Below are 13,011 nucleotides of genomic sequence, written 5' to 3' on the forward strand. Positions count from 1 at the left end.
AGAGAGAGAGAGAGAGAGAGAGAGAGAGAGAGAGAGATAGGTAGAGAGAGAAGGCAGGGCGGGGCCTAGGAGGGACACCACAAATGGGTACTCAAGGACTACTTTCAGCTCAGTGCTCAGTATTAGGGAAAGAACCCTGGTCTCCTGCGTGCAAAGCATGTACTCCAGTCTGTTGGGCTGTTTCTCTGGCCCCAGGAAGTCTTCATTTTAAATAGTTTCTTTCACTGTGCAGAATCTTTTTAGTTTTATTCAGCCTCCTTTGTGAATAAAGCAAAAACACTGAATATATTGGGACTGGAGAGATAGTACAATGGTAAGCAACTTGCCTTGCACACAGCTGACTCAGGTTCAGTCCCACCATATATGGTTTTCTGAGCCCTACCAGGAGTAAGCCTTGAGCACATTAGGGTGTGGCCTCAAAACAAAGAAACACAAATTTTTAAAACCACTAATTTACTTTGAACTTCATTGTGTTAGTTTTCTTAATTAAAATTGCCCCAAAAAGAGATCAAATGAAAGATGAATGACTAAGATTATCAGATTTTAGTCATAAAGAAGTGAAATAATTTGGTACATTGTAAAATCCTCTGTGACTTATGTCTGTGAACATTGTTCTGTGGTTTTTAGAGAATTAAGAGAAAGTTTCTGTGGTATGATTTTACAGCTGGACAGGAAGAATCAGAATCATTAGATGACCCCGGACTCAGAGCCAAGGAATGTGGTTAGAGATGTTATGCAAATTGAGATGATAAAACCAAATTATCTCCGCTGAATAAATCACCTGTAGTTTGGAAACAGCAGGGAGGTTGAAAAACTAATAGGAGAGGGGGTTAGGACTTTTTTTAATGTACGATCCAACAGCAGCTCTCTCTAGATTTTGTGCTAAAATAAGAGCATTTTCACACATTTTAATTGCTCTGTGATAACAACAGTGTGAACTCTAGCCACAAACATTTATTATCTGTTTAATTTTGCTCTAATTTCTGTGTAGCAAGAATTCTCCTTGTAAGTGGGAGTAGCTGTCCGTTTAGTTAAAAAGAAAAAAAATCTCTGCCCACATTGCTAATCCTGTTGTGCATATCTATAATAAAGTATAAATGACAAAATGGCCTTTTTAGATGTCTCCATTTTTAGATTGTATTTACAGATTACTTTTTTCAAAATAACTTTTTGTGAAATGGAACCCCACTTGCTCCTTGCATTAGTAAAGAGTTATGGGGATTATTGTTTTTAATTGCAGAAGCCAAGATCTCATATTTTTGAGCAAAATTCCAGATAAGCCTTCTATGCCTTTGTAAACCATTGTATTCAAAGCAAATTGTATAAGATTTACCTTAAGATTTTTTAAGTGAAATTTATAAAACTGTTACACTAAAGTATTTTCTTTAATTTCCAGACCTGTTACTTCATCCTTTATAGTGATGCTACAGAACAGAAAGGAATGGATAAAAACATTGGTCAGCAGCTCAATAAAGCTTATGAAGCCTATCGACAGGCATGTATGGATAGAGATTCTGCAATAAAAGAACTACAGCAAAAGGTACGTGGCTTTGATTTTAAAGGCTCTCTTTTACTCTGGTAAGTGGGATTTGAAAGTCTTTTGCTATTGAAAGAAACTACGTTGGAGAACTTTAATTATTGAAATTGACACAATAGATGAGATTTTAGATCTTTGTCTTTTTTTAAAAAAACCATTGTGATATGTGTGCGTTACTGGAGTTGTTTTAAGATTATTATGTTGAGAAAAAGCTAGAGAATGTTATCTTCCATCCAGAATTACATCCTGATTAGTCAGGAACATAGCTCCAAGAGCCAGCCCATGCTTTGTATGCAGAAGACTTGATCCCTGACACCATTTGATCCTCCAGCACCAACCATCACATGTAATGACCAAGAACTGTGGCCCCAAAACAGAGTAACAACAAATCACCTCCTGAAAGTATAATACCACTGTTTCAGCTAGTTGGATTTTTTTTTCTAATTGAATCATATGACATACATATTTACAAAGTTCTTCATGATTAAATTTCACTCATACAATGTTCCAGCATTCGTCCCTTTACCTGTTTACATTTCCCACCACCAGTGTCCCCAGCTTCCCTCCACTCCCCACCCACCTCCTCTATGGCAGGATCTCTCTCCATATTGGCATCTTATCTATCCTAACTGCCTTTTGCTCTAGACACTCTTTGCCAAACTTCCAATCGTTGACCAGGCCTCCTGGCCTCTGTTTTCCCTAGCCTTGGATATTAGTCTTAGACTATGTACTTTTTTTTTATAGCCCACAAATGAATACAGTCATTCTGTATCTATCCCTTTTCTCCTCCTCCTCCTCCTCCTCCTCCTCCTCCTCCTCCTCCTCCTCGCACAGCAGAGCCTGGCAGGCTACCCGTGGTGTATTCGATGTGCCAAAAACAGTAACAAGTCTCACAATGGAGACATTACTGGTGCCCACTCTAGCAAATCGATGAACAACAGGACAACAGTGCTACAGTGCAGTGCTTTTATTGAAACACTGTGAGTTACAAAGTTTTCGGTTGAAGTCTCAGTCATACAGTGATGAAACACCCTTCACCAGTGCACATTTTCCACCACCAAAAACCCCAATATCCCCCCCATCCCACACCCTCCCCCTACCTGTGTGGCAGACGATTTCCATGTTACTTTCTCTCTACTTTGATTACATTCAGTATTTCGTCACCAAACCCACCATTATTATTTGGGATTTTACCCTAACTCTCAGATCTGCTGAAAAGGCAACATTAGACAATTTGTTTTCTATTGCTGATTATGAATTGCATATGATGATGGGCGGCCACTATTGCAGCCAGGCGATTTTAGAATTCTGAATAATTAAATCTGGAGGAATTTCTGCCAAAAGCCGCTGTGTTCCACGCTTTGTTTCTGAGATCATGGCCAATAAGCAGCTCGATCAGCAGCCAGAGGGTTTATTCGTGGGTAGCAATTCAGGGTCTCATATGGGGAGGGGGGTGGTGGGAGGGCCTGCTCCACCCCCATCCCATGAGACCCCGTGTTCCTCATCACTGCAGGTCCCTCCTTAGCTGTCCCTAGACCTCTGGAAGATGGTGGCGGCGATTGAGCAGCCAGGGGAAACAGGCCAACGCACAAAACCCATTCCCACCTGGGGTGGTCCGACACCAGAAACCTAACGCGTAGTCCGGATGCATTTCTGCCTCAAAGATGCTGGGTTCCGAGCTTTGTCTCTGAGTCTCTGGGATCATGGCGATAAGCAGCTCAGTCAGCAGCTAGAGGGCTCGTTCGTGGGTGGCAACTCAGGGTCTCGTGGTGGGGGCCGGCTCTGCCCCCATCCCATGAGACCCCGCATTCCTGTCACTGCAGGCCCCTCCCTGGCTGTCCCTAGGCCTCTGGAAGATGGCGGTGGCAACCAAGCTGCCAGGGGAAACAGGCCAAGGCACAAAACCCATTCCCATCTGGGGTGGTCCAGCGCTGGAAACCTAATGGGTATTCCGGACACATTTCTGCCAAGAGCTGCATGTTTTGATCACCCATCCCTCTACCAGTGCAAACTTTCCACCACCAATATTCCTATTATCCCCCTCCTTTTCCATTTCAGTCCTTATGCTTCCTGTACGGCAGACAATTGTTCAGATTCTCTCTCTATAGTTTGGAGCATTTTATTTTGCTTGGGTATTCCCACTATAAAAGCCTGCCTTCTAGGGGTAGATGCTAGATCATATATTTTTCCATTGCTCACTTTGTATATCAGGAAAGGCGTGGCCACGCGGTTTGTAGAAATAATCCTGGGATCATGGCTCCGCATACCAGAGTCATGTTTGTAGAAGCTCATGGTCGCTAGGATTCCATCTGGAGAAGGCGGGGAGACTGCACCTGCTCTGTATAGGGCACCCCGGTGGTACGGGCTCGGTTTGGAATCTGGAGCATTCTCTGGTGTTGTGGTGCCCACCAGCCAGGATTCTTCACTACTGAGTCTCCCTTTTTTTCTGACTCAATTTCACTCAGTATGATACTCTCCATGCCCGTTCACTTATAAGCAGATTTCATTACTTAATTTTTCCTAACAGCTGCATAGTATTCCACTGTGTAGATGTACCTTAGTTTCTTTATCATCTATTCTCTGGCACTCAAGTTGTTTCCAGATTCTGGCTATTGGAATAGCCACTGCAATGAACATAGAAGTGCAGATATTATTTCTTTAGCTAGTTTTGTTTTTTGTTTTTTTACATTGTTATTTGAAGGAAGACTATACACATTTTCAAATCCTGGGACTAAATTTATTTTTAATTTTATAATAGTTTTTTTATTTATTAATAAATAATAGTTAAGTAAAAAGTTATCTCAGTGAAATTTTTAATAACTTAATAGAAGTTTTAGCCTTTTAAAAATTACCTCTGTACACATACGATTTCTATTTAAAACTTCCAGAAGAAATTGGAGAAACATATTTAGGCAAAAATTCCTTAGTCTAGTGGTTTCCATACACATATCTAATATTAGCCCATGATGGGAGGTTTTTGTTTGTTTGGGGGCAGCTACATCTGACTCTGTGTTCAGGGACCATATTTGGTACAGAGATTTGAACCATTGCTGCATCCACAGGCACATTAAAAATAAGTGCCTATCTCTTCACACTTTTTCTCTTTTTTTCTTTTAAATTTATTTTATTGAATCACCAAGTGGAAAGTTACAAAGTTCTCAGGCTTATATCTCAGTTATACAATGCTCAAACACCCATCCCTTCACTAGTGCCCATATTCCACCACCAATAAAAACAAAGACAAAACAAAAAAAAAACAAACCAGTATACATCCCACCCCTCACCCCCAAACCCCTCCCCCCATGCGTGACTGATAATTTCACTTCCTTTTCTCTTTACCTTGATTACATTCCAGATTTCAACACACAACTCACTATTGTTGTTGGAGTTTCAAAACAGACTCACTATTTTTGTTGGAAATTATCCCCCAAGAATACAGCTCTATTCACACTTTTTCTCTTGCCCTCATCATGAGGTTTTTAGTTTTTTGGCCAAAACTCAAAAGCTGCACATGCTTTGTGGGGAAAATGTAAATAATTCAGTGTATACATAATATAAAGTGATGCTCCTCTCTCTCTCACCCCCTAGAAGTAACCTCTTGTTATTGTTTTGATATGTATCCTTCCAATATATGTGAACTTTTGGGGGGATTAGGAGGGAATAGGAGGGACCACACCTGGTCATACTCAGGGATTATTCCTGACACCTGGCAGTGCTTGGGGGACCATACAGGATGTCTGGGATCAAACCTGGGTCAGCTTCATGCAAGGTAAACACTCTACCTGATGTACTATCATTCTGGTCCTTAATTTTTTTCAAAATGGAAATTAATCTAGAAAAAACTTTTAAAAAGTATATATGTCTTCATCTTCATCATCATTATCCCTAGGATTTATTGGAACTTATGTTTGTTCAATTGCTTTACAGTTATCTAATTTGAATTATACAAATTTGTGCAGAAATATTTTTATTATTGAAATGAGGAAAAAGAAACGGAGAGGTAAAATAACTTTCCCACAGCCACACAGCTATTAAGCAAAGCTAGTAGAACTAAAATTTGAAAAAAGTGTACGTGATCACAAATTTCATGCTATAATTTCTTTGCCTAAGGTCATCAATAGACTTTCTAGTCCATATATGAAGTTACCTGATTCTGTTTAGTAATTAACCATGTTTCTTGCACTATCTCTTCCTCAATGATATTCTTCATCATTCGAGACACTTTATTTCATTTTTCTGATTCTCTCTTGGACCCCACTTCCTTTGTAGCTTTATTCTCTACTTCCATGCTATTAAATATTAGTGACTTTTAAGGACTTCTTTTATTCTGTATATCCTTGAATGATCTATCCGATCCTTTGGCTTCAGATACACCCCATCCCTGAGCATTATGTCATTGCCACGTGGAAGTCACATTAAACTGAAAGTGTAAACCTATGTATTCACTATATTTTCTAACCTATAATCATTCCAAGGGAGTAATAAATTTTAAAAACTGCTCTGTGCAAAAATCTCATCTTTCATTTCTCCTAAATTATCTCATTTAATTTCAGAGAATTAATCCTTAACCGGGCTGGAGCCATAGCACAGCAGTAGGGTGTTTGCCTTGCACGCAGCTGACCTGGGTTTTATTCCTTCGCCCCTCTTGGAGAGCCTGGCAAGCTACCGAGAGTATCTCGCCCACACGGCAGAACCTGGCAAGCTACCCGTGGCGAATTCAATATTCCAAAAACAGTGACAGTAAGTCTCAAAATGGAGACATTATTGGTGCCTGCTCTAGCAAATCGATGAGCAATGGAATGACAGTGACAGTCCTTAACTAGTATTCTTCTGTCAATCAAGTACATTTATTTCCTTGGGCTGGGGAAATGTTTTTTACTTTTAATTTTATGCCAAATTTTCCATTGGTTACATTTGGGCACTTTTGTCTTGATACCATTAAATTGCTTAGCTTAGAACCTCTGGTCTTTAATAACATCACTATTTTTATCTTTTCCTAGTGAAATTTTTTTGTGAGGGAGGTGGCATTGGCTTGAGTTAGGGGACCACAGCCAGTGGTGCTCAGGGGCAACTTCCTGCTCTGAGCTTGGAGGCACCAAGAATTGAAACCAGACCTACATAATCAAAGCATATGCTCAGCCCTTTGGGCTATTTCTCCAGCCCTTGCTTTTACTCTAGAGCATATTAAAATGTCAGATAATCAAACTTAGGCTGAACCAGTTTCATTTTCTATTCTCCTTCGGTCCTTAAATTTATATGGAATACTATGCAGCTGTTAGAAAAAATGAAGTCATGAACTTTGCATATAAGTGGATCAACATGCAAAGTATCATGCTAAGTGAAATGAGTCAGAAAGAGAGAGACAGACATAGAAAGATTGTACTCATCTGTGGAATATAAAATAACAGAATAGGAGACTAATATCCAAGAATAGTAGAAATAAGTACCAGTAGGTTGCCTCCATGGCTTGGAAGCTGGTCTCACATGCTGGGGGAAAAGGCAGCTCAGATAGAGAAGGGAACACTAAGTAAAATGTGGTTGGAGATCCCGCCTGGGAAGGGAGATGCGTGCTGAAAGTAGACTAGAGACTGAACATAATGGCCACTCAATACCCCTATTGCAAACCACAACACCTAATTGGAAAGAGAGAGATCAAAAGGGAGTACCCTGCCACAGAGGCAGGGTGAGGTGGGGGGGAGATGAGATGGGGGGGAAGGATACTGGGTTTATTGGTGATGGAGAACGGGCACTGGTAGAGGGATGTGTTTGTGAAAATTGTATGAGGGAAAAACAAGTTCTAACATGTGTGAATCTGTACTTGTACCCTCATGATGATTCACTAATTAAAGAATAAAATTTAAAAAAAACAGATAATTTTAAAAATTTAATTAAAAATTTTTTAAAAAACAGTAACAATAAGTCTCACAATGAGAGACGTTACTGGTGCCCGCTTGAGCAAATCGATGAGCAACCAGATGACAGTGAAAAAAAAAATTTATATTACTTTATAATACATAAGGAGAGTTACCTTGTGTTTTACAAGTGTCCAATACTTTACATATAAATCACCCTAGCTCTGCAGTGTAGACAGGCCCCAGTTTCTTTCTTTTTGTTTTTCCTACCTACTTCTCCCTCTGTTGATGTTATTGACCTGGGATCACATAAGTTTATGTGATAACTGCAGTGTTTGCTGGGGATCCCACTCCCTCCTTTGGTTGCAGTCTGCGCACATGCTTGCTGGTGTAGCACTCTTTATTTGTAGTTCTGAGGTGCTGGGGATGACAGACCGCAGAGTTGCCAGACAAAAACAGCAGAGTTGTCAGAACCACACTTAACACATGCAAGTGACACTAGGGATCAAACTTGTCTCCTACTTCAGCCAGTGGTACTTTAGCCAGTGCTTCTCTTCCTGACCCCATGTTAGCCCCACTTTAAAATAAACTGAAACATATCATTTCATTTTTCCTCGTAAGTGGCAAAGTCTATACTAAAACTAGGTTTATCTGACTACAGAATCCAGATTGATTATACTAACCTAGGTTTGTTTTTTTTATTTATTTGATAAATTATTTTTTGACTCAGTGGAGAAATGCCACACTGATTTCTCAGTCAATTTACAAGTTTTAGATTACAGTGAACCAGAAAAAAAGACCACAAACAGGGGACTGGGTATTTATGTGATAAGTCTCTTTACCTGTGTTCAGTGGCAGTCAAGATCTTTAGTTAATGAATGTATACTCACCATGCTATAATTATAGACTCTTATGTTGATACGTTGCTAATAATTACAGGAAAGGAACTAGCATGAGTAGAGATGACTATAACTCAGATATATCACCAATATCATCACCTTCAGTCCTTCAAGTAAATATCTTATTTTAAAGACAGAGAAATCAAGGATCAGAGAGGCTAAGTTAATTTATCAGGACCAGAATATAAGATTATAAAATAAAAGTAGTTTGTCATAGTTTATCAGTTGAAGTACTGAGAAAGTAGTTACAGCATCGTCACCTAATAGTAGATAAGGGGGTTTATAGTCTGATCTGTCAAATTACAGATCTCCTAGAGAAGTCTTGGTATCTAGGGAATAATAGAGGGGCAGCATTTAATTGTTGAGAATATAGCAGACTCTTGTTTTATAAACTAGGATCTCTAAATTGCTAATTCTATATAACCTCATATTTTTTAACTTAAAATTTATGTTTATTTACCAACATGTTAAGGTGAGACACTTAGATTGAGTCAAAAGTGCAGTGAATTAGGATAATTAATGTTTAATGATCTTTCTTCGTGAATCGTGGGGCTCCCTTTAATAGCATTTGTGGTTGTCAAGCAGATACGTTAGGAAAACTTTCATCTACTTTGTTACCTTGGAATAGTTTGAAAGATTTTGAAATGAGACCTTTATTTAGTCCATTCAATGTCTATTAACTTTCTATTCTTTTATATTTAGTGGAAAACTGGTATTTTTCAGAGTCTCAAAATTAGTTCTTGAGAACGAAAAAAGTAGTGTTTGATCCATGTGGAAGATTCGAGGTGACTTAAGAACATTTGAGCTCCCCGGCTCCCCCCCTCACCCAGTCCCATCTAGGATATAAGTGCTTTGGGAAATATAAGAAATGAGTTTTCATTTTCAGCAATAAGGAAAAATCAATTTATAGAATTCTATTTTAATATTTATGAAGCACATGAAAGCTTGAGCAGCTGTATGTCCAGAATTACAGAAAATAGGCTGCCTTAGTTTTGAAGATGGTTTGCCTCTATAAAGGAACAATTCATAGGGTTAGCTTTTTGCTTTCTTATAGTTACTATGAGTCTGTGTGGACAACCATTTTTAATAAATTTAGGATGTGTATTATATTTTACTTGACTACCATTGCTTTAAGTCTCGCTTTGAATGCAAGTAAAGAAAGTACATTATAGCACAGGTATATAAGTACCTGTTTACCTCTTTAGATGCTGGTAGACCACTTGTTTTGCTAGTCTTTGGAATTGGAAGGAGTGTCAAATACACAGAAGTCAGAGTCATTTTGGCCAGATGGTGTTTGATACAGATGGATGGTTAGTTGTCATGCAGATCTCCTAGTTGGTAACTTGTTGCTGCCATCTGACTCAAAGAATCATTCACACACACTGGCTGTCAAAAGCATCTTCTCTTCTGTCTGTTTTAGCTGTCATGTCTGTGCTCTGTACAGAAGTGTTGACAAGACATTGCTGTTGTACATTTTCAATGTGGTTGTTAGTGATGTTAGTGATTTTTCTGTTTGTGAGGTCTTTGATAGTACTGGAATGTACTTGCTTTATAATTACATTGTTTCCTTTTTAACACTGTGAAAGTGTAACAATAATTTGATCTTTTAAAAGGACTTTTTAGATAGAAGTTTATTCAGAGCTGTTCAGTGAACAAAATTATGTAATAAGAAGAAAAAACATAGCTTCCAATTTTAGTAAATAAACTGAATTCGATGATTAATTCCCATTTGATAAAATATGTTCTTCTGAACTCTCTCTTAGCCTTGTGGAAAAATGTACATACTGTTGGACCGGAGAAATAGTACAACAGGTAGAGCACTTGCCTGTGTGTAGCCAATTTAGGTTTGATCCCCAGCACCATGTATGGTTCTCCCAACCATTCTCCAAGCACCACCAAGAATGATCCCTGACTACAGAGGCAGAAGTAAATCCTGAGCACTGGATGTGACCCCAAATTATTGTCACAGTATTACTGTCATACCATTGTTTATTGATTTACTCGAGTGGGTGCCAGTAACGTCTTCATTTGTCCCAGCCCTGAGATTTTAGCAGCCTCTCCTTACTCATCTCTCCCAACGATTGGAGGCTCTTTCAGGGTCAGGGGAATGAGACCTGTTATTGTTACTGTGTTTGGCATATTGAATACGCCATTGGGAGCTTGCCAGGCTCTGCCGTGCGGGCGGGATACTCTTGGGAGCTTGCCAGGCTCTCCGAGAGGTATATATATATGTATGTATGTATGTGTATATATATATATATATATGTATACATATATATATACAGTTTCCCTCTGGTTTTATGGAAAATCTGTAGAGATTGTCTTATGATGTGTCCAGGAATATGTTCATTCATGCGTGAGGCTCTGCCCAAGCATGTGGAAAGCGTCCTGGAACATGGCAGTGGTGGGTAGTGGATCTCAGCTGCTGGGACTGGATACCTTGGAGCAGGGAGGGCTCTCACCCACTCCCTCTGGGGTGCCCTGAGTGAAAACAACCTGGCGCAGAGTCCAGTGGCATGGTTATGGGGCCTCATTTTATGCTCCCTTCCAGAAGAAGCAGTCATGAGTTCTGAAGGGTGGCCAATGAGATTATCTGGCGCTGCAGGAGGTGACTTATGGGCGTGACCCCTGGGTCGATGGAGGCTGGGGGAAGCAGGCAGAGGGTCTCTGTTCCCAGGTCATGTGGAGCCCAGAGTCCAAATCACAAAGTTCCCCATTACTTGGGTAAAAATAAAACATACACACTATTATTCAAACATGTGTTTTCTGAGGGTAGTACCTTTCGCCACCACCAAGGAAATAAGCTTCCCTTTTTATGGTTTGTTTTGGATTCTTTTCTCTGGTGCCAGGGATCAAACCCAGAGCCTCAGTGAACTACATACCCAGCTCCAAAGTTTCCCTTTTTAAGAGGTTCTTCTGTCACTGTAACTCGTAAACATTTTCTTGAATTTAATTTCCTTTTGTTTTATTTCACTTATTCACCCATGGCTCCACTTTTTCGATTTCCCATATAGAAATAGAAGCAAAGCCTTTTATTCATTTCTTCAGGACTTCTGAAGAAATCTATTTCTCTGATATTTCTTTGACAAAGTAATTAGTTGAATTATTCGGCTAAAATTTTCAGAGCTTCTTAGTAATATGCCAAATACTCTATTCTAGAGATATCAAGAGAAAGTATTCTCTGCCCTAAGAGGTCATCATAGACAAAAAGGAATTCAGAGAAATTGACAATTAGACTATAGAATACTATCATTGCTGTAATGTAACTATGTAGAAGAATAATCAGAGAGCTTGTTCCTTTGCTATTCTATTTCCCCTACTATATTTCCAGAGTGTAGTCTTTCATATATTACAGGATTGCTTAAGCTTAAGAAGCTTATGAAGTCCTGAGCTCTTAAACCACTTTATTAAGTGGGTAACTTGAAACAGTTTCTGATCTGCTCATTTTTTTCAACTAATATTTTGAGCATTATCGTTTATTAAAATATATGCGTATGGGTTAACATATGGTTTTAAATTAGAGGGTAGATAAAAACTACCAGACTGAACCTTTCTTAGTGTATTCCAGAAGAAAACAGAGGTCATTTGTTTTTTCATTAAGATGTGGGGAAAAACTGGGGCTGAAGAAATAGCACAGCGGGTAGGGTGTTTGCCTTGCACTCGGCCAACCCGGATTCAATTCCCAGCATCCCATATGGTCCCCCCAGCACTGCCAGGAGTGATTCCTGAGTACATTGCCAGGAGTAACCCTGAGCATCACTGGGTGTGACCCAAAAGCAAAAAAAAGAAAAAAAAGATGGGGGGGGGAACTGTACGTAATCGAAGGAGAATAGAGTTGTTAGAGTTGTATAGTGCGCATATTGGGGGTTTTTTTATTGTTTTGTACTGGTTGCTCAATGTCTGGAGAGTGGAAAGTGTATTATGCTATCAGGGATATATAGAAGTGTTTATTAAGAGCTTTGAGTTCTTTTGGAAAGTTCTAAAAATCACACAGAGAGAAGCAGGTAAAGAAGATTCTAAACATCAGTAATTGCTCTTTCCTCATTTCTGGTGGTTCTTCTAGCTCAGATAAATTTAAGGTACTACATAATTTGCTATAGACATTTGAATCCTTCTTTTTGGTCAACCTTTCTAAACTTTAAGGATTTCGGTTATGATTTTGTAGGAATAACAAGTATTTACCTGGGAACCATGACCCTAGACTAGACTGGTATCTAAGATTCAGTTCTATTAATAGACCATATGATCCTAACATTCTCACAAGATTCATTCTTTGATTCATCGTAATAAAACTTAGGGTTTTTGAAATTTGAATTTTTTCCTTTTTTCAGCAAGCATACCCTAAATTTCTCTAGTTGTAAGTTACTTTAAAGAGTTTTATGGGAATGCTAACTTATAGGATGGTCCTCAGGCAGCATGCAACAACAGCACTTGGTTACTTATCAACTCTGTCAGTTTTTTGTGTTTGAAGTATATTAACAAAATTTTACCCTGTTTTTGGAAGATACAATAATTTTGTTTTAATATCTTAAGCTAATTTATTTTCAAAATGTATGAACAGCTGTGTAATTATAAAGAGCTTTAGGTTTAGTGATCGCCAAAAATAATAAAACTTCACTAATTTTGAACCTCGATTAAGAATAAATTCAAAAGCTGTAGATATAGCTCAGGAAGTCTAAGCACATAAATGATTTGCATGCAGGAAGCCAGGATTGCATCCCTT

General features: G+C 38.9%; 1 protein-coding gene across 5 annotated transcripts in view; it reads left to right on the top strand.

Moving 5' to 3' along the window:
* Positions 1–13,011, top strand: part of TANK (TRAF family member associated NFKB activator) — a 92,282-nt gene that overhangs the window by 41,645 nt on the left and 37,626 nt on the right. For all 5 annotated transcript variants that reach the window (XM_055122107.1, XM_055122108.1, XM_004608100.2 and 2 more), the window contains one exon: positions 1,397–1,540. In XM_055122107.1, the coding sequence (XP_054978082.1) occupies positions 1,442–1,540 (99 nt within the window). In that variant the 5' untranslated portion in view covers positions 1,397–1,441. The remainder of the gene's footprint in view (positions 1–1,396; positions 1,541–13,011) is intronic.

The sequence above is a fragment of the Sorex araneus genome, chromosome X, assembly GCF_027595985.1.
Source record: "Sorex araneus isolate mSorAra2 chromosome X, mSorAra2.pri, whole genome shotgun sequence".
Taxonomy (NCBI): Eukaryota; Metazoa; Chordata; class Mammalia; order Eulipotyphla; family Soricidae; genus Sorex; species Sorex araneus.